The sequence below is a fragment of the Coloeus monedula genome, assembly GCF_965178545.1.
Source record: "Coloeus monedula genome assembly, chromosome: 8".
NCBI classification, from domain to species: domain Eukaryota; kingdom Metazoa; phylum Chordata; class Aves; order Passeriformes; family Corvidae; genus Coloeus; species Coloeus monedula.
In genome coordinates, this window is record NC_138788.1 from 26,395,849 (window position 1) to 26,416,204 (window position 20,356).

A 20,356-nucleotide genomic window follows, 5' to 3' on the forward strand; every position below is an offset into this window, starting at 1 on the left:
AAGCTCCTGCTCAAAGGAGGGGTCAGCAGGACTAGGTTGCTCAGGTGCACTCCCAGTTTGGTTTTGATTTCCCCAAGACTGGAGGCTTCACAACCTCTCTGGGCAAACATCTGTTGTAACAAGTTGCTAGGGGTTGATGACAGAAAAAATAATGATTTTCAGTAGTCATTGTCTCTTAAGAGAAATCACTGATGTCAAAGAAAGAAGTGGTTTTTTGAGCTGAAAAAGAGTCATCCCAATGTAACCTTCTGCTTGGAAAAAGCCCAGTATTTTGGGTACTTAAAAAAGCTCTGTCAGTGATGTCAGTGCCTTATGGTCCATATCCTTACAATTCTGTATTATTGTGACTTTTCACTGAGATGTGGATGTGATCAGGCATGTTGTACAGAGGAAGAACTCGAGGCAAGGGGAAAAACAGGGTATGCAAACAGGTGTGGTTATCCAGTGTAGACACTAGCGAGTGGATGCCCAGCTTTGAAGTACCAAACTTGAAGAGTTTTACTCACTGTACTCTAAACTCAAAACCAGAGCTCTGCAGGACCCAGCTGTTCTGCCTCTGTGAATGCCCAGTGTTGGCGAGGCTGCATGATTCAGCATTTATTTCTTTCCCAAGTCCTTTGGGATCCAGAAACAAGTCATTTCACTTCTTGTCCCCAGGGAGAGCAGGGTGCTGTACTCAGATTTTGCTTAATGGTCTTGTAGTGGAGGAGGCTGATTGCAACATGCAGTAGCAACTGCTTCTTTTTTTAAAGAACACAGTTTCAATGATGGTAGCTCTTTCTTTTGGTTTAATTAGTTGCATAATAGAACATGTAAATAAGCGTTGCAATAGAAACCAAGATCCCTCAGAGGTATTGTTTCTTCTTCCCTGCTGGGGCAATTACAGTCTCTGTAGTTGGCAGGAAAAGTGAAAGACCTGTGTGTAATTCTCTGTACTGGTGAAGCCTGGTTTGAACCCATCCTACTGCTGGGAGCTGTGACCTGTGGGCTGCTCTGTGATGGGACTGTTGTCGTTCTTTGGAGGAAAAGCAGAGAGTGTGAGCTCGCAGCTTGTGTGGTCCAGCATGCCAGTAAGTTAGGTGGCTCAATTTCCCTCTTGGCATTTCAGTGAGAAATCCAACCTGGCTGCTTGTGCTTGTGTGTGAAACCGTGTAGGTTAGTGTTCCTCACCTCAGCATTGTCACTGGGGGACATTGGGTGACAGGAACAGCAGGGATATTCCTGAGGGTGCTGATGTGCCAGGAGAGGCAGAAGCCTGGGGCTGTCTCAGTGGGGACCATGCTCAGGGTGGCAGAGGAGAGGAGAAAAACCAAATCCCTGCAATTGCAAACAAATTTCTGAGTGCAGTGTCTTACTCCACTCCTCACTGACAGCTGTCCACTCAAACATGCCTCTCCAACAAGAGGGAGGGAAAACAGAGAAGCTGGACAAGGCCCTAGCCCATCCCAGCACATGGAAAGAGAGTGGATTTAATGCAGGAGAGAAGGGATGTAAACAGAACAAAAGATGGTTTGTGCTCATGGTTTATTCTTAGGATAAAAATCCATTCTCGAGCATTATGTGTCTTGCCCCTTTTCTTCAAAGGAGAGAAGGGGAAGAGAAGGAAGCGGAGTGGAGGTGGTTCAAAGGAATAACTAGGACTATCAAGGAGGAAGGCAAAGGAAATAAAGGAAGTAAGAGGAACTGTGCTTTGTTTCAGCAAGTTACCTTGTGTCTGCTGGCTGTGTGGGGGTGGCGTGTGCATCTGCATGTTCGCACTCGAGGGCCAGTGAGAAGAAATGCAAATGAACTCCCTTTCATCTTGAGTTAATGCAATTTCATTTAACTTCCATCTGATTATTTCTGTGGATTAGTTGATGGTGAGGCTGGGAGCCAAGCCTTCCCACAAATGCTAAGCAAATCTGTAGAGAGGCTGAACAGGGATCCTGGGATGCCTCACCCACTAAGCGGTGTTCCAGCCTCTTTATGTGAGGGAATACCCTCCAGCTCTTTCTTGCAAGATACCATACTTGTAAAAAGCTTTCTAAATAATTTTCTCTCCTTTGCTGCAATTGTGTATCCTGATATACAAGATTTGTGCTACTCACTGCAAGAATAACTAAAAAGCCTTGTTACTAACTTGTAATATGTGGTAATACTTTAAAACATTCTAGAATGATCTGGATAGGAGAGGATGTGAATGTTTAATACAAAGAAAAAATAAGTTCCCAGTCCTTGAGTTCAAAGAGAATGTTAAATTATGCCTTTTATGCCCCCCTGAAAAAAAAATCATAAGGCAATGAGAAATAACTCTCATTTAATAATTTATTTCAAATCTCCTTGTGTGCAAGCCCCTCTGAGTTCTGTGGGTTTGAGCTGTTTTTTGAACAACTTAAGGCTTTTTGGTAAATGGCACAGTGTGGAAGGAAGTTGTACCTGTAACAAAACAGTTCAAGTAGAAAAAACAAACTTCTCTGTCGTGGCAGCTCTTTAAACAGTGTTGGGTACACAGGATTGACCCCTGGGAGAAAAGGGACTGAGCAATGCCAGAGGAGCAGCCGTGAAGCCATAGTCACACGGTGTCATGGTGAGGGTAGTAATTTTACACCTTTCTGGTTTTGCTTTCCCAGAGTATGGCCAAGTCCATAAAAGAGACCTTCTGCTCCAGGGGCCAATTAAGGCAGTGGAAAGAGTTTTAGAAAATTCAGTGGTAGATGGGTAGGGAGAGGGCTGCTTCCCCATCCTGTTCCTGCTGTCCCTTGTTGCTCCAGGGCTGCAGTCCCAGTGCAGCAGATGGGTGAATGTAATGTGCTCTTTGGGCTGGCAGCTTTGTCATTCCCTGCCCCTCAGAGAAAGATGCTCCATTAATGCAACTGACTAACTATGGTTACATTGTACATACACTATATGTGTGTTTATATATACTTATATGGAAAGCTAATTCTGGTTGAGGTCTTCCTGCAGCTTGCAACCCAAACAAAGGACTCTTATCCAATGGCTGGATGAGAAATTCAATGAGCTGCAGACAGTGGTGTGGCTCACTGTGGGTACTGACTCCTCTCAGTCTCCACCTCGCTACCTTGCCCCAAAACTGTTCTGCTGATGGTGCCTCCTCTGGGTTTATAAACTCATGGTGGTGACCATTTGGGTTCATTAGAGATTGCCAGGCACTTTAGTAAGAACAAAGGGAGTTTGCTGTCCTACCCAAATTTCGACTTGGTAATTACAGAGTGCCTTTCTGAATACCAGGAATATTGTGATTCCTCTTGCTTTAGTCTCTCAGTTTTTTGGTGTGTGGCTATGTTACTCACCCATTCCTTCCCAGATGCTATTGCATCCTCCTTGCCCCAGGAATTTACCCCCTGCTTCCATCTTTTCCCTGCGCTGTAAAGTCTGTAAAGTGCTCTGGGACCTGCCTGTGTAACAGGCATCGCACAAGTGTGTAAGATATTAATGTCAATAAAACAAGTAGGTGTATAGGGTGGCTGGGGCTAACCCTGCTGTGTGGGTGACAAGTGGGACTGCAGGAATCACAGTGAGAAACATTGTGCCCATCTCTTGCTCCCCAAGGCTTCTGCTGGTGCATCAGGCAGTGGGCTGCACTGGCAGCCTGGAGGTAAGGGCTGCATCTGCTCTTTGCTCCCCTGTGTCTCTGGGAACAGTGAGATTGTTGTCTCTGAGGGAGGGGTTCCCCAGCTCGGGGTATTGCTTATTAGTCTCTGCCTTGAGGCTGTTGAATCCTGTTTACCTGCTGAGAGAAGTAATCCTGCTGGGAGGAATGTTCCCAGTGCACCTATACTGGAAGGCCTGCCAGGCAGTCTGGGGAAGTGCTGCTGGTGCACATCTGTCTTAGGAAGCCAAAAACAGCAGTTCGTGGCCTTCTGGGGTTGGCCCGTTCCCTTCCACCCCTTTGGCCCATTTGTGGAGGCGGCTGTAGAGGGGGAAGCCCTTGTTCTCCCGGTAGATGTAGACGCCTGTGATGGCATTCCACTGGGGGCTCGGCTGGACACCCTCCACTGGGAACTCCTGTACCAGCTCCTTCTCCTCTTTGTCCAGTGCCACAAAGCCAAAGAACTGTTTCACGTTCTTGGCTGCCAGGATCCTGGAGTGGACCTCGGCCGTGCGTCGGAAGAGCTTGTCCTCGTTGGAGCGGTACTGGGCCCAGTAGGCCTCCTGCCGATAGCTCAGCGGCGAGCAGCAGTGCTTCAGGCACTTGGTGAGGAAAACCAGGACCGCAACAATGCCGATGAGCAGCCAGCCAAAGAGCTGGGAGAGAAGAGAGAGGCTGCATTAGGACATGGCAAGGTGGTCTTACCCACTCCCTGTGGCCTTCTCCCTGGTGTGCCTACCTGGGACTCGTATCTCAGCCTCCGTGTCACCTCGTCCCTGAACTTGGTGAGGTTTGCTGGGATGTCTCTACAGGGGAACTTGGCCAGCACCTCCGCCCCATACTCAGATGGAAACTTGTCCAGGGAGGATGGCTTGACAAACTCGCTGAGGGCACAGATGTAAGCTTCCCCACGCAGCAGCGAGATGACCGACCAAGTGATGGGTGCCACGGATGCCCGGCCCATTATGGAGCCGAAGAGGAGGAAGGTGGCAGCAGCAGAGAAATTTTTGGTCCCACGCTTGTGGCACTCAGCCACCAGGTTCCAAGTGTGGTTGTTCCAGATGACACCGATGAGGAAGAGGGCCAGGGCCGGGACACCGATGGCCGCCAGCCCATAGATGTAGTTGCGGGCAGGGGAGCAGGGGCAGTTGAAGGCAACAACTGAGAAGAGCTCCTCACTCCCCACTGTCCCCAGGGCCACCAAACCATTGAAGATCATCACATCTTTGCTCTTGAAGAACAAGGAGAGGAAGCGGAAGTTCTCAGCGACGAGGGCGGCCATCTCGTCCGTGTGCTGCAGTGGGGGGCCGTGCTGGCTCAGTCCCCAGCACTGAGGAACACTCCACTGGGGGGTGAAATGGCCTGGTGCTAGCTGGTGTGCAAGGAGCTGTTCCAGGAGCAAGACACCTTCACTGATGTCCCTTCCTCCCACCTGGTGTCCCAGTCTCTGGAGCTGGTTGCTGATACCAGGGTTATTTCAAAAGGGGCTGAAAAGGGACTTTGCCTAAGCAATATGTGAAACCTCAGCCATTTTAGTTTTCCACTAAGCCCTCCAAAAGCTTCACTATAGCAAAGATGACAGGTGGGACATCTCTTTCTGTCCCTCTCAATGGCATGTTTGTCCTCTTTCCGTCTCTTTGGTTTTAGTCACCTCCCGCAGAGGTAATTCTTGTCAGCATCACTAGCAAACTCTTGATGATCTCCCAAACCTGCAATGAAGGAGGACACCATGTTACTGGGAAAACTGGACCAGAGCACTGGTACTAGGATGTCCCCAGCCCTGCCACTGACTCACACTAGCCCAGACACATGTGGCATGTGAGTGCTGGCACTGTGCTGCTTTGAAGGTGCTCTGTGTGGCTTTTGCCTCCCTCTTTAGACCTGGTGAGTTAATATTTATTAATAGACACAGGTATGTGAGGAAGGCAGCAAGGGGTGCTGTGAGACATCCCAGCAGAGTTGGGAGCACAGAAATGTGTCATGGGAGGGCCAGGCAGGAGCAGCCTTTGCTGAGAAGGGTGAAGGGATGCTTGGGGGCTGTTGCTACCAGCAAGAGAAGTTACTTTCTGGAAGAGCAGAGCTTACCTTGATGACCCCGGATACAAACACCAAATGCTGATAGAGCTGAGACAGCAATTACATGAGCTTTTGCTAGGATTAGGTGTGGCAGATGATCTCCCATCCCGCAGGTGGTTGACATAATTGTACTCCCTGTCCTGGCCTGCAGTCCCAGCTCAGCCTCTTAATTGCTGCCCTGAGACTGAGCCCCTCAACCTGCAACCTCAGTGCCAGAAATGCTCTTCGGTGCCCTTTGCCTGTGTTATTCCTCACTGACAGGGCTGCAGGCACTTGGGGACAAGGAGGGCAAAGCATGTGCCCTGATTTTTTTTAAGGGCAGAGAAATAACTGCGGAATATATCCACACTCTCTGCAGTGATGTCCATTCCCCCATCCTGTCTGCAAGCTGGATTCAATTAATTTCTTAGCTGAGTTTCCATCAGCCCTGCATCCCCACAGGGTTTCTTCTCAGGACACCTCAAGCACCTTGCTAGCTCTGGGAACCCTCACCCATGTGACAAAACCCACTGGCCCCAGGGGAACTGCTGTCACCAGGGTTTGCTGGAGACAGGAAGGACCTGGGCACCTAACTAACCATGTCTGGCAGCTTCCACAGTGCTGGAAGCACTGGCACACATCAGGGGCTACCTGGGAGCCCTGGCCCACAGGGCTGCCCCGAAGTCTTCCCTGGGCCGCCCCCAGCTGCAGGGACAAGACTTCAGGGACATTCATGCAGGAGAGACTTTAATTATGGTCTTTTGCTCAAGGCTTGCTCATACACTGTGCTTTAAATCACTACTGTGCCTCATTTTATCTTCTACCTTAACAAATCCCCCTTTCTCCATGGGGCAGGGGAGGGGAACAGGGGCAGAAATTCGGCCTCTGTTCTTTGCTGTGTCTAACTCATGGCAATCCCTTTAAAGTCACACTGTGATATTGCTGAGTTCAAACGCAAACAGCCCTTAACGTCTTCCTGCAGCTTTCCAGTTTTCCATATGCAAAACTCCCTCTGCAAAGAAGACAGACCAGCCAAAAACTGCCAGCATGTGATGGGCAGCCAGGCCTCCATTTCCCTGTTCGGTGGAACTCCGCATTTGCAGCCAGATGCTAAACCCACAAACTTGTTCTAGTTCAAGCATCTGTTGTTAGTTACCCACAAACAGCTCTGATAAACACGGCCTTGTGACCTTCCTGACAGTGGCTGGCAAACAAAGCAAAAATCTGAGGAGCTGGCAAAGAGAAGTATTGGCCATTTGGATGAGGTTACCCTTCCTCTGCTTGGTAGTTATGGTCTGGGAGAGAGGGTTGGGTAGAAGGGGAGGAGAGAAAGTTGTTTGCAGCAGACAAGATTTTAGGACCCTCTGTTTCTTTCCCCAAAATACACATGAAAGCAAGAAAAAAATCAAGTAACTCACTTGAAAAAGTTGATGAAACCAGTTGTGGAGCCTTCTCAGCCCCTCCTGTGTTTTTCACTCAGGCTCTGGTCGCAGGGGGGTTTCTAGCAGCACACAGGGCTGGCTGTGCTGGAGTCGGGATGCAGCTGAGGCTGGTCTGATGGAAGTGGAAGCTTTCGAAAACAGCCTTAATAGTTTGAAAGGCTTCCTTATTCAGTTTGAAACATGCCCTCCGCTGTCGGCTTTTGGGAAGAGGGAGGAGGTTGTTCTCAGGCCGTGAGCTTGGGTGGGGCAAAAAAGCAGGCGCTTGTCTTCTGCTGTGTGCACGGCTGAGGTTGTGCCTTTAAAAAGAAAAAAAAAAAAAAAAAGAGGAAATGAAAAGCTCAGAGAATGAGTCACTGGAAAAAGCACATCGTGCTTTCTGAGACTCAGGATGCAGATGTGCAATGGCTGGCCGGGATGGCCGGGAGTTTGCCTGGAGAACGGGAGCGATGAGGCACCTTGCAGGGGTGCAGAGGGGAAATGGTGGATCCCCCCAGCCGGAGTCATGCCGGTGGGAACCACCCTAAGCAGGCAGGAACAGCGCGGGAGAAACCCCATGTCCCATGGGAAGGGGCAGAAACTTCTGCTGTAGCGCATGGGAGCTGAGCTGGCTGAGCCAGCGGGAAGGCACCGCCTGCGTGGGTTTTCGGGGCATCACAAGCTCTGTGGGGTGGCAGGTTCCGCTTCCCCCTACCCGGGACCGAGCAGTGGGGCTGCTGCAGCAGGCTGGGGGCTGAGCAGGGCCGGGGGCCATGTGTGCAGGGCTGGGCACAGCCTGATTTTGGCGAGTGCTGTGCATTCCTGCCTGGCTCAACTTTTCCGCTCGCTGCTTCCTCTGCTTGAGCGATGCTTTCGAGGCAGCCGAGGCTGCTTCACTTTATCTTTGCTCCCTCCTCTCCACCATCTGTCCCTCAGCTCCAACTCCTGCCAAGCCTGTTGCAGAGGCCGGAGGCCCCCGTTCTCCTTCCCCAGCCTCCTTGCTGTCTTGTCTCCGGGGTTAAACTCAGCCCTCCCCAGAGGATGTCTTCAGCACAGGCAAATCTTCAGCAACACCCACGTTCCCCTCCGCCCCGAGCAAGTCTAGGCTCAGCCCAGCGCTGGCAGTTCAGCTGAAGGGATTTTTGGACCATTTTCCTTCCTACCCTCAGATCTGGGGTCCTCGGGCGGGTTTTTGCTGCTCCCTGTTGTTTGGGTGCGGTGCATCCCTCGGCATTCCCACACCCTCGGTGCTTGCCTGCGGCTGGCTCCCCTGCCAGCTTGGTGGGGACCCTGGGGCTTGCTCCACGCTCAGGGCGCTGCTGCAAACTGGGATCAGCACCGGGACCGCAGCCCGGCTGAAATCCCAGGGATTTCCTTGGGAAGGGTTCCCTTGAAAGGGCTCTCCTCCCAAAGGCAACAAGCAATGTTCCCAAATTCCAGCACGGACAGGAGAACCTGCCTGCTCTGTGTCGATTCTGCAACTGCTGATTTTTTTGCACGGGGCAAAAGCTCTAGTTCTAAAAATCTTAATCAAAAGTCCAAAAGCTTCTCGTTGCAAATGCATCTAGTTATTTTGATACCTTAATGGCTATGCCATGGAGCCTGCCATCCCTCCATGCTGCTCGCCATTGTGGGGACACTGAGCGTGCCTTTCTCAGTGAGCTGCAAATAATAGGAGTGGAAACCACCTTTATCTTTTAATCTCCTTTGCTTTGTAAATCAGGTTTTGTGCCTATTAACTTCTGGGCAGGTGCATTAATTAAAGTTTGGGTGTGAAGATTAATGACAAACCATGTCACGCTCCTTTCTCCTGGGAGTTGGCCAGATTCAGCCTGTCTTGACTAAGGGCTTGCTAAGCTGCTCTCACAGCAGCCAGGAGAATTTCCTCGTCAGTTTGGTCCTTTGTTCTCTTCTCTCCAAAGCCTCTGTGGAGTTACACACTGATAATTAGGGTTTATGCAAATGACAGCCACCTCAGTTACTGGTCAGCCATAATAAGTTGTTTCAACAAGAACACCGCAGCAGAAATTTCAAGGGGATGAACATCTCGGAAGGGATGTGGCAGAGCTAAAACTCATCCCTCAAAAGGGGTTTGTCTTCTGCATATTTGTAATAAAATCAGGGTCATTTGGAAACACTCTTCCGGGCTGCAATTTCCATGGTCACCTCGAGGGCCTGCATCCTGTCATTCCCAGTTTCTATGGAAGTGGGCAGCCACCTTGTATTGGGTAGCATTGGCAGTGACTTCCCGGCTTCTCTGAGGGCCAGGGCTGGCTGCTGCTGGCAGCCACGCACTGGCAAAACACTTCAACTCACACAGCCTCAGCACCCCGGGCTTGGCCTGGGGGCTCTCCCAGCCCTTTTCATCGTATCCAAGTAAAGAAACACCAACAGCTTTTGTAAATAGCTTTTATAAATCCTGGTGTCTGAGCACACAGCTTGAATGGTAAGCCTGAATTATTTATTTGGCTCCTTAAACAAACACCCAGGTGGGTTTTTAACAACAGTCTTTGTGTCAGGGAGAGATACAGGGAAAATTGTAAGAACAAATCGTCCTGAGGCAGATTTGTTGCCCTGGCCCCCTCTCTGCTCCCTGCTGCTAAGCCGTATCTTCTCTCCTTGTCCAGACAATTCCCTCAAGGAGCATCTCTGTGGAATCCTCATTTAATAGTCCCTGTAACACCAACCACACTGTTTCTGTCACAGGTAGTGTGGTATGGGATGTCTCTTCACTAGCTCATTACTTCGGTCAAATTTATTTTAAAGCTTTTCTTGGCTTGGGAGCTGTGTGTCTGTGGGGATGTAGTGTGTGGAGGGGTAATGTGATCTTTTAGGGTTTCACAACTTGGCAGGAGAAAGGGGCACCCCCAGCTTGTTTCCCCACCAGGGGGTTTTTAATACTGCCTAAACCCACATGCACTGCTCAGTGCTGAGCATGTCATAGAAGAGAGGAAGTGATAGTGTCTGTCTTGGCAACTGCCACAACACAAACCTGGTGCTTGGTGGTGTGGGACACACGGCACATCTGGCTGCCACATCGCACCCTTCAGCATCCCCAGGGCTCGTCCACCATGGCCTTGCATAATTGTCCCTCCTGGCACAAAACTCGTTACCTGTATTACCAATGCTGTAGGACGGGATGTGAGAGCAGATGGGATCACACCAGCTCCACTGAGCCCGTTGGGTGCCTGTTCCCCTGCAGCCGCTGTGGCACCGGCCCTTGCCTGTGCCCTGGCTCCTTTTGCCCTCTCTGCAGCCCATCTCACAGAAACACGATTTTGCTTCTGCACAGCCCTGTTGTGCAGCCCCTCACACCCAGCTGTAGTAGGCAGCTGTCTCTCTTCGGGGCGCGGAGGGGTGTGTGGGGGGTTGCCCTTCTCCTGCCCAGCCATTTCCAGTGGGGAGGACAGCTGGGTGGAGGTCCAGTGGGGGCTTGCATCTGTGCCAGCTCTTCAGGGCCATGTTCATGGTGCCCTGGTCGGTGATCCCCAAGAGCTTCTCAGCAGCTTCCCCTGCATCCGCAGCGGCTTTCACGGGCAGGTGGCAGCGAGCAGCCACCAGGTCTGTGCTCATGCCCTCAAAGAACTGCTGGATGCAGACCTTGGCAAAGCTCCTGGCATGCTCTGCACATGTCTCGTCGAACAGCTTGCGTTCAATGTCGATGTAGTGGGACCAGTATCTGCTCTTCAGGAAGGCAGCCTGGTTGAAGCAAGGCCGAAGGAATCTGACCAAGAAAGCCAGCGTGGTCATTAGCAGCACAAAGCACCAGCCCAGAGCCTGCAGGGATGAAGGGGAACCAGAGCTATCACGGAGCACATGCCCAGCAGAACCAGCCAGCAGAACCCCCCTGGTTTGCAGACAAGCCTGGCTCCACTTGCGCTGTTTGACATTTGGCTGTGTTTACACTGCAAAGTTGGATGAGGAGGCCCTGTGAACCACGTCAGTGCATTTGCACTGGAATTTTGTTCAGTGCATTGACACAGGCAGCACCTCTCTCTTCTTGCCTTGTAGAGCATCAGCACTGACCGTAAATAACACCAGGGCTGAATCCTGTGCCCAGCCCTTGGTTCTGCCTCCGATACGATGGTGCCCCACCTGGGTCTAGGATAGCCTGTGTCCTCTGACTTGCAGTATTGTTCCAGATACTCCCTGGTTTATGCAGCTGTCTAATTCTTTTTCTGAGCTGTTGAACTTAGTAACATCTACTGTGAATGAGCAGCAGTGAAAGCTCCCCTGTTAATGGGGTCTGACAGGAAGGGTGAGATAAAGGCAGAGCCAGAGCCAGTCTGTCTTGTTCACCATCAGTCTCAGCTCAGGCTGCCTCCAGACTGTACTGGCAGAGCTCATGGGGTTCAACCCCCCTGGAAATGCAGCCCCCTAAAAGAGCACCTGGGGGGAGAGGTTCTATGTGGGACCTTGTTTTTCAGCTCCTAATGCTTTCCAGTTGGGGTCTACCTAGGAAAATCTGCTTTGTGTCTTTGGAGAAGCCCCTGTGGCTCCATTTCTCTTAAAGGAGATAATAATTAATGTCTGCCCTAAGGAGGTCAGGCAGAAGAGCTGCTTATAAACAGGAATACATGAGTGACAGGTGTTTCAGACCATGTTGTCTCCAGCATGGCCAGGAGCAGAGGGCTTGAGACCAATTAAGCACAGGACAAGTGGTTAGTGGCACATCTTCATTTGTGGTTCCCTGGGATGGTTAATAAACACACACTGGCTGTTCCCATGCAGCAGCAGAGACAAGTGGCATTGATGGTTATCAGCCTGTTGCTTGCACACGTTATAATAAGAAGCAAGAGCAACTGTTGGGTTATTGGGGAGGGTGACAGCCCACCAGCCACTGAGTAAGATCCATCTCAGCCCCTTCTGAACTTGCTCTGAATAAAAACACACATACAGTTTGGCTGTCACTGCTCTGCAGCCCTGGGCTGCCTAGGCAGGAGAGGGGGTCAATTATCAGGATGACCTGCAGCTACAGCCTCTGCACCACACTGGAGGCATAACTCCACAGAGCTGAGTCTGAACACACCTTGTATCCCTGTGAAGTCACCAGTGTCTCCTGCTTGATTTCAACAGGGAGGTTCTGTTGAGGGATGAGCTAAGGCTGGCAGTGCCTAACCCCAAGCCACCGGGGACAGCACAGCCATGGTGCCTCTTACCTGTGAGATGCAGCGCAGGTACCTGACAGCCACTTCATTGGCAATGAGCTGCTGCCCGTCGTAGATCTCCTTGCAGGGGATTCGGGCAAGGACCCGCTGTATCTCCCCCTGGGAGAGATGGGGGTGGCTGGCATTGCCCAGGGTCTCCACGGGCACCGAGGTGCAGAAGGCACAGGTGATGCACTTGCCATCCAGCAGTGTCACCGACACCCAGACCGCGGGGGCGATCATGGCCCGCTGTGCCATGGAGCAGAACATGTAGCGCAGGACAGCTGGGTCCTTCCCCCGCTGGCCCTGCGGCCGCCTCCACTCCTCTGCCAGCATGGAGATGTTGTTGTTCAGCACAAAGCCCAGCAGGAACAAGATGAAGGGGGGCACCAGGAGGATGCCCAGCCCATAGGCCAGGTTGTAGTGTGGCAGGCAGGGGCAGTTGAAATCAAAGGCTGAGTACATCTGGGTGCTGGCAAGGGCCATGATCCCACAGATGCCGTTCATGAAGGACTCCTGGTTGGACTGGAAGAACTGGAAGATCATCCGAAACTTGTCCATCTTCGCTTGATTCCTTCTCCCACCAGGGTCCAAGCTGTGGCCTCAGTTTATTTCATTCTTTCAGATTTCCTCTTCAAGCATGGCATCACCAAGTTTCTGTGCAGTTCACTGTTTCATTCATGCACTCTTACAGCCCCAGTATTTAAAGTAGAAAATTAAAATATTTTTTCTGCTTATTTTGCTGCTTACAAAAGTTTAGAGTTTGCTTCCTCCTGCTCTTCTTTGGATCTGGGACCTGGGTTGTTTCTGGTTTGCAAAACCTGATTTCATTATTCTCCACATCCCCATTTCTGCAGTCTCCCAGCCACCTGTCCCCTTTGCTGGAGGATGCAGATGTTACCATGGTTGTGTCCTCACCAGAGCACTCAGTGCCCTGGGCAGAGTTGGCTGATTGGCCTCTGTGAACCTGTTTGCAAATGCAGGAGATGGGTGCTCCTCCCAGGACTGAATGAGACACCCCACCTCTGCAGTGCTGGCACACATGGAAAAACTGGATTCCAGAGCTTCCCCCTTCCCTCCATGTGTCAGCCTTGCTTCAGCAGCATCTAAGGCAAGCAACTTTCAGGTCTGCCAGCCCCTACTTCTGTACCTGCTTCACTGGGAAATACCTCCTTTTTATTCTGCAGAGGGAAAGGAACAGGAAAGGAAAAGCAGAGGAAGGAGAGGTAACAGTTAGGCCAGGCTTGACTTCTAAATGTAAAATAAGTGGATGGTGTTGTTGGTGTTCTCCTGCATCTCTGTTCCCAGTTCACAAAGCAGCCTAGTTGCCCTCGGCTGCTCCCTCAAGCTGGCCAAAAGATGGGGGATTACTGGGACTACAGGTGGCTGTAAAACAGATGGTGGCAAGTGCTCAGTCCCTCCAGACCGGGTACCACCTGAGCTGTTGTCATGAGAATCAAGATACATCTGACTGGACACCAGTGTGACTGCACTGGTGGCTGTAGGACATGTCACCAAGGGAAGCTGTACACAGCTTACATGGAAGACACAGGAGAGCTACTTTCCCCCAGGGTTTTGCAGTGTGCCAGTACAGAGGTAGGAAGCCAGAGCAGGCATTTTGACCATTAGTCAGCGCTGCAGGTTCTGAGTCTGCCCCGCACCAGCCCTGGGGCTCAGTTGGTAATGCTGAGCTCACCCTGAGATGCCACTGCAGAGGTGAGCACAGAGCGTGTGGGTAATACCTGAGCAGTCTTAGTTCTGCCTGCTGTGAAGAAGTTAATTGCATCATCTCATCAAACGGGAAGAGATTTTGCTTCATGAATATGAATGAGGCTTATTGCACTGCTAGCTTAGAGCTCAGACTGGCTTCTCTATTCACCTGGCGAGTGGCTTTTTGAAGGGCAGTTCACATCAAAGCCTGCATGAATCAACCCTGTAAAAAGCAGTGAGCTTTTTGATCTCCAGGAAAACTCTGCCTTTTACTAAACATGAATGAAGGGCCTGAGCCTGCTTGGTGTACAGCACTACAGTTCTCACTGAAGCCAACAATAGGTCAGTGAGAATCCAAAAAGAGCTCATAGAAGACAATGCCTGGGTCTTTCTTTCCATATTGCCGTGTTAGGGAGGACTTTGTATTCATGAGTTTCCCAACAGAAAATTCACTCTAACTGACTTGCAAGGGAAGGCAGAGCTGATGCTTCCTCCTGCAACCCCAGCCTACCTGTGCTCTGGAAACCATGTCCTGGAAGAGATGGGGAATGCCCAAGTCCCTCCCAGGACCCGGTCCTGCACCTGCACACCGAGACTGACTCTGAGGTGTGGAGTCGTGGAGGGCTTTGCATGTCCCAGTCAGTGCAGGATATAGAAAGGAGGGATGTGACAACAGCAGCAGTTCCTATCAGGAGAGTTTGGGAAGTGACTGGGGAAATTGTCTTTGTAGTCAGCCCTGCTGTTTCACAGGCTCTTGGCAGGTGAGGATCCCTGGGGATGTTGGACGTATCTGCAGGTCTGGCATCACAACAGCCCTGAGAGACAGAGAGCTGCTAAAGTTTGTGAATGACCCTCTCTGCCCCACCTTCCACAGGAGGGTACACACTCCTAATAGAGCTGGTGGGAAAAGACTTCTGGAGATTTTTTGGTTCACCCACCACTCCCTGCACAAAGCACATTCAGGGTCACATCTAGTTGGGATGTGAGTATTTCCATAGATGGTGGTGCCATAGACTTTCTGGGCAAGCCTTTCCATCACCCTCAAAATCAATGTTTTCTTCTGTTTAAATGGAAGTTCTTTCATTTTGGGTTTATTGCCTCTTGTCCTGTCATGGGGTGCCAGGTACCACTTTCCACAAAGGAGAAGAGTTCTTGGGCTTCAGAAGGAAATGCAGCAGGGGACTCAGGGAGGCTGGGAGGAATGAACACCCGTGGCCCCAGCCAACTGGAGCTACTCCATGACCAGACCAGACCCTCCCAGCAACGTGTGAACCTTTGTAGACCTGCAAAATCTATGGCAGCACCCTTAAACTCTCCTGTTTTCTCCCTCTTGGTACACATAACAAATCTGTTCCTCTTCCCCTTTTTTGCATTTCGTATTTTGTGGCCACACTGGAATGGCTTAAAACCTGAGAGCATGGAAAGCAGCATGCAAAGGGAGCTGCAGACCTCTGCTCTGAGTGTGTTAGGAAAATACCCAATTTGACTATTGTGGAATGGTGAGTCCAAACTGAGCCACAGCCTCAGATTTGTGATGTGTGTCTGATAAAAGTAATCCAGAGACACAATTCACAGTGCAATGCTAATTTCAAGTAAGAGCTCAGAAGAGCTCCTGGGGAGAAAACCACAGTGTTTTTCCCATCATGGGCCACAGCTGGCTCTGTGCACTCTCCTAGCACATCCAAGGGAGTGCAGGGATTCACCCAGACCTGATTTTGCTATGCAAATAAGAAAAGCTCTGCAGCCCATCCCTCTGTGCCCTGCAGTTCCTGACTGGGCCTCCTGAGTGGGCAAAGGGGTGCAGCTGCCCATGGGTGGGCTATGGAGCTATTTGGCCTCCCAATGTTTTGCCCAGTACCTCCTCATTCTCTGGCCTGTGCATACAAACATCCTGGGGAGGAGGTGACCCACCTGCTAGCAGCTTGACAAGTCAATTTGGGGAATTAATATGCATTTTCATTTTGATCCCTCATTTTGGATTTAGTCCCAATGTGGTGGCAGGTTTCTCTGCCCCTATCCCACCCTCTTCTTTCCTCTTGGGAGCCCTGCTTGCCCCACCTATCCATGCACGCCCAAGGAGACATTTCTTCTTCACCCCACCTCCTCCCAGCCCTCCATATTGCACCTTCCCCCCCAAGGGACAAAGTGGGCATCAGTGTGAGGTTCAGCCTGGAGGAATAGATGTGTCTGTGCTGGGTTAGTTTGCAGTAAAGACTTTAATGCATCCAAGCAGCAACGCTGGATAGAAGTACCAGTGAAACTGGCACCAAGTACAACGGGGACTGGAAAAAGCAGGTGAGAAAGCAATTATCATTGAAGGCTCAGAGATAAGGTTACATTCAAACAGTTTGAAACTCTGGATGGAAATTCCCAAATAGGTGTTGCAAGGGTGATCCTCTGGATAGGTCAGTTTGTATTCAAATCTAGCAGGGAAGTGTTTAGAATATCTGTTCAGACTTCTCAGGCAGAGTCAGTGTGCCCTTTGCATGGCTCAGCACCAGTGCTTACAGCAGCTACCTAAACTCCAACACAGCCCCGTGGCTGTGTTAAACAAAGCCTCCATCTCCTTTTCCATTTGCAAATCCAGCCCAATCCAATTGCTATTCAGAGGTGCCATCAATTAAAGTTTTGCTGCTCCATGAATTTCAGTGTGTTGCCATATTTCATTTTTTAAATGCATGGAAGTATCGACAGGTTGTTAGAGGGAGACAGAACAGTTTGGCAGCTGGGCTGGGGGCAGCCAGAGCTCTCAGCAGACGGGAAGATGTAGGAGGTGGTTTTGCCTTTTTGAGTAAATATGTTGGTGTGGTACTAAGAGAGTTGCCAATTAAATCATTTCTGTGTCAGCTCTGATAACCCTTTGAACCAGGTTTCACTGGAATGGGCAGGAGCTCCTCACACATCTGTGTGAATGGTTTGTGTACGCAGCCAGATGTTGCTGCCATGGTTAAATCCTTCCTCAAGCCAGAACATTTTTATCACAGCTGTAAGAAGCTGCAAACTCTTTGATATGACAAAAGTGCCCCACAGAGCCCTTGGCTGAGAAATATCATTAACCATGACTGCATCTGGGACCTTTGGACCCTCAGAACTAGCTGACTTTGGAGGTTTTGCCGGGCATGCCCTGGAGTGGGGCCTTTGGGGCTGCAGTTTTGGAGGAAGGTGTGAGCACCACTGTCATCTGCCTGCTGGTCCTTGCTTTGTGCAGAGGTTTGGGAATGCTCTGTGTCTGCAGGAGAAAGCTCCCTTTACACATTGGTGTGCTGGGGGACTTTGGAGTGAGTGCTGGGGCTGTCTGCCCAGGGCAGAGGGGATCTCTCTTGCACCAGGGGATGCCTCTGGGTTGCCTGGCTGACATCCAGGGGAGGTTTCTCATAGTACCACCTTTTCAAAAGTTTGTTCACCTGGTCTTGATCTGTGATGCCCCAGAGAAGATCTTCCTCTCCTTCAGCTCCCTCTCCCTTCCCAGGCAAGCTGCAGCTGTGCAGTTTGATCTCTTGCCTCATGCTTTCAAAGAAGTGGAGGATGCATTTGTGAGCAAAGAGCCGGCTGTGCTCACAGCAGGTTTCCTCAAAAATCTTTTGCTCTATGTCAATGTAGTTGCTCCAGTGACGTGCCTGCAGGAGGGTGGCCTGGTTGAAGCAAGGTCTGAGCCAGCGGGCAAGGAAAGCTGCTATGATAAGGATCAACAAAATGCTCCAGCCAAGTGCCTGTGTGATAAGGAAGAAGCAGTGAAACAGGAGCAAGACAGACACAAGGACAGCACGAGATGTTTGCCTGTATCAGTGAGACAGGGAGTGTGGCTGGATGGGAAATGCGGCATATCTGGACTCCTGTCTTTGATCTGCCCCTGTAGTCCAGCACCCCACACTGCACTCAGAGGGTTGGTGTAATTCTCCCAGAGAATATAGGATATTTATCTGTGCACGAATCATTCAGTAAGGGTAACTGATTGCAAAGTTAGCCTGGAGCAGACAGGCATTTGCTTTGAGCATAGGAGTGCCCCAGAGAAGGGGGACATCAGTGCTCCCCTTTGGGTTTTCCTTATCTCCAGTGATCTTCTCCTGCCACCTACATTAACTCCAGGGTCCAGGAGTCCTCATGGCAGTGTGAAGACAGCCCAGCCTATGGGCAGCTCCCTTTGATAAGAAGGAAGGGCTTGTTTTCCATGACCTTCCACCGGTCCCCATGCCTGACCTGGCATTCCTATACCAAGAGCAGAGGCCAGTCAGGGCTCCACTCCCCATTCTGCCGTGTTCTATTGTTCCTGAGCAAGCTGTTTTCATCCGTCTAAGCTTGCACTGTCCTTAAAACAGTGGGTCCTGTCTGCAGGGTTAGCAGTTAGAAAGATCTTTTGACATTGAATAGGGCTGTAGGAGACATCTGTATTCTATACAATATATTTTGTCATCTGGGTTTAGAAGCTGCTAGTTCTGTTATTAAACCATTCCTCATTTCTTTCCTTTTCCCTACCTGACTCAAGATTATCACTTAGGATAGCAACATCTGGAGGCAAAAAGAAGCACAGAGCAGCCTTGCTCCCAGCCTGACTGCAATGAAGTGATGACAAATCAAGGAAGAGCAGGAGCAGATGCCACATGCCTGGTCACCTCACTGAAATGAGTGGCTCTGCCAGCAGTGACCCACCTGGGACCAACAGCGCAGGTACCTGGACACTGCCTTGTGGGACGTGTTGTTCCTCATGAGCTCATCGTCCTTGCAGGGCACCTTGGCCAGCAGCTGCTGTACCTGCACCGTGCTCACATTGGCAAAGCCCACAAACTTCTCGGGATCCATGGAGCCACTGAAAGCACAGATCAGGCACTTGCCATCCAGGAGGGTGACTATGATCCAGATGACAGGGGCAACCATGGCTCGCTGCATGATGGAGGAACACATGTACCTGGAGCAGGAGAGAGAGAGGCGAGTGGGTAAATGCTGGGAGCTTTCTCCTCATCCAGAGCCCTGAGGGATGCGGTCTGTCCTCTGCCAAGCAGTCTTTCCAGACCCAGGGAACCGACTCCCAGGGCTGTCCTCAGAATTGCTTCAGCTGATGCTTCTTCTCTGGGATGTCTTCGTTGGTTCTGCCTGTCAATGAAACCTGCACCAGCACATGGCAGTGCTCTGTGTGCTGTCTGCACTCAGTCAGTGCACAGTCCCCTCATTATGTGCTTGCCTTGACTGTATCTTTATGCCTCCCATGCACAGATCTTTGTCAGCTCTCCCTTGTCTTCCACATTCACACTTCCTTTTCTCATCAGTTTCGACCTGGAAAATCCCTTTTTTTCTGCAGCCTTTCTTGCCCCTCTCTGAGCCAACTGTGCACTGCATAAAACTTTGTATGTAACAGATGGAACGTGATTCTCCTCTCCCACCACTATAAATTAGTAAAAACTCAGGTGAAGGGAGGGAGACTATGAGACTTTCAGTAAAGAATGATTGTGATGAAAATGCCACAGCTTTTGCATATTTAAAAGGAAATGTCTCATCTTTTTGCACATGGAAGCCCCCAGAGACACCCTGTGAGGGCACGACAAGGCAGCAGCAATGCATTTTCCCAGGGTGGTGGTGTAAGCCCAAGTGTTGGGCCACTCCTGCTCTCCTTTGCTGGGATGGAATGAGACTGCCTTCATTTCTGCTGGATGTAAATCCATTTCCCATACCTGTGCCCCTCCAGGGTTGTGGGGAAAGGTCTCAGGAGATGAGCTTACAAGAAAATGAATCTACCAGGAGGATCAAAGCTATGGAGAGACAGCTAAACAGGAGGTGAGAAGAGGGATGCCATTGCCGCTGCAAACCCCACCTGATGACAGCTAGGTCCTTCTTCCTGTGGCCCTGTGGTCGCCTCCACTCCTCCAGCATCACCAGGGACTGTCTGTTGAGGATGAGACCGCACAGGAAGAGGATGATGGGGGGTACAAACATGATCCCCAAGCCATAAGCCATGTTGTACTGGGGTAGGCAGGGGCAGCTGAAGTCAAAGCTGGTGTACATCTTTACACTTCCCAGGACCAACAGCCCACAGATCCCGTTCATTACAGACTCCGAGTTGGATTGGAAGTACTGGAAGATCATCCGGAAACGGTCCATTGTGTTCTTCTGGCCAGGGGTGCTCCTCCTGGGAAATCACTGGGCTGCCCAGAGTGGCCTGTCTCCCTTTGTTCCTCCTTCTGCTGCCACAGGCCAGCGGATGCAGCTCAGCCTCCAGTCAGCAGGAGGATGAGGATGGAAGAGAGCTGCTGTGGCAGGGGGCACACCCTATGCTGGGGCTTCCCCACTGGCACAAGGCTCTCACAGATGTGCTTCTCACAGATGTGTCTCTCACTCAGTGCTTGTCTTCCAGGGCAGTTGGTAGCTTTTCTAGGTGAGCTGATGGATACAGCGTCCAGCAGCTTTTTTTTCCACCTTGTTTTTCATTTTCAGGGCTGTCCCACATG

General features: G+C 50.8%; 3 protein-coding genes across 3 annotated transcripts; all 3 read right to left on the minus strand.

Moving 5' to 3' along the window:
- Positions 1-3,828: 3,828 nt before the first annotated feature.
- CALHM2 (calcium homeostasis modulator family member 2) lies at positions 3,829-4,871 on the minus strand (the record flags this gene model as incomplete). Its single annotated transcript, XM_082286510.1, has 2 exons — positions 3,829-4,245; positions 4,329-4,871. 2 exons carry the CDS (start codon positions 4,869-4,871, stop codon positions 3,829-3,831), a joined length of 960 nt encoding a protein of 319 aa, XP_082142636.1.
- Positions 4,872-10,371: 5,500 nt separating this feature from the next.
- On the minus strand, positions 10,372-12,770 carry CALHM1 (calcium homeostasis modulator 1; the record flags this gene model as incomplete). Its single annotated transcript, XM_082285788.1, has 2 exons — positions 10,372-10,839; positions 12,222-12,770. 2 exons carry the CDS (start codon positions 12,768-12,770, stop codon positions 10,372-10,374), a joined length of 1,017 nt encoding a protein of 338 aa, XP_082141914.1.
- A 4,397-nt stretch (positions 12,771-17,167) lies between these two features.
- CALHM3 (calcium homeostasis modulator 3) lies at positions 17,168-20,009 on the minus strand (the record flags this gene model as incomplete). Its single annotated transcript, XM_082285874.1, has 3 exons — positions 17,168-17,629; positions 18,567-18,822; positions 19,723-20,009. 3 exons carry the CDS (start codon positions 20,007-20,009, stop codon positions 17,168-17,170), a joined length of 1,005 nt encoding a protein of 334 aa, XP_082142000.1.
- Between the last annotated feature and the right edge of the window lie 347 nt (positions 20,010-20,356).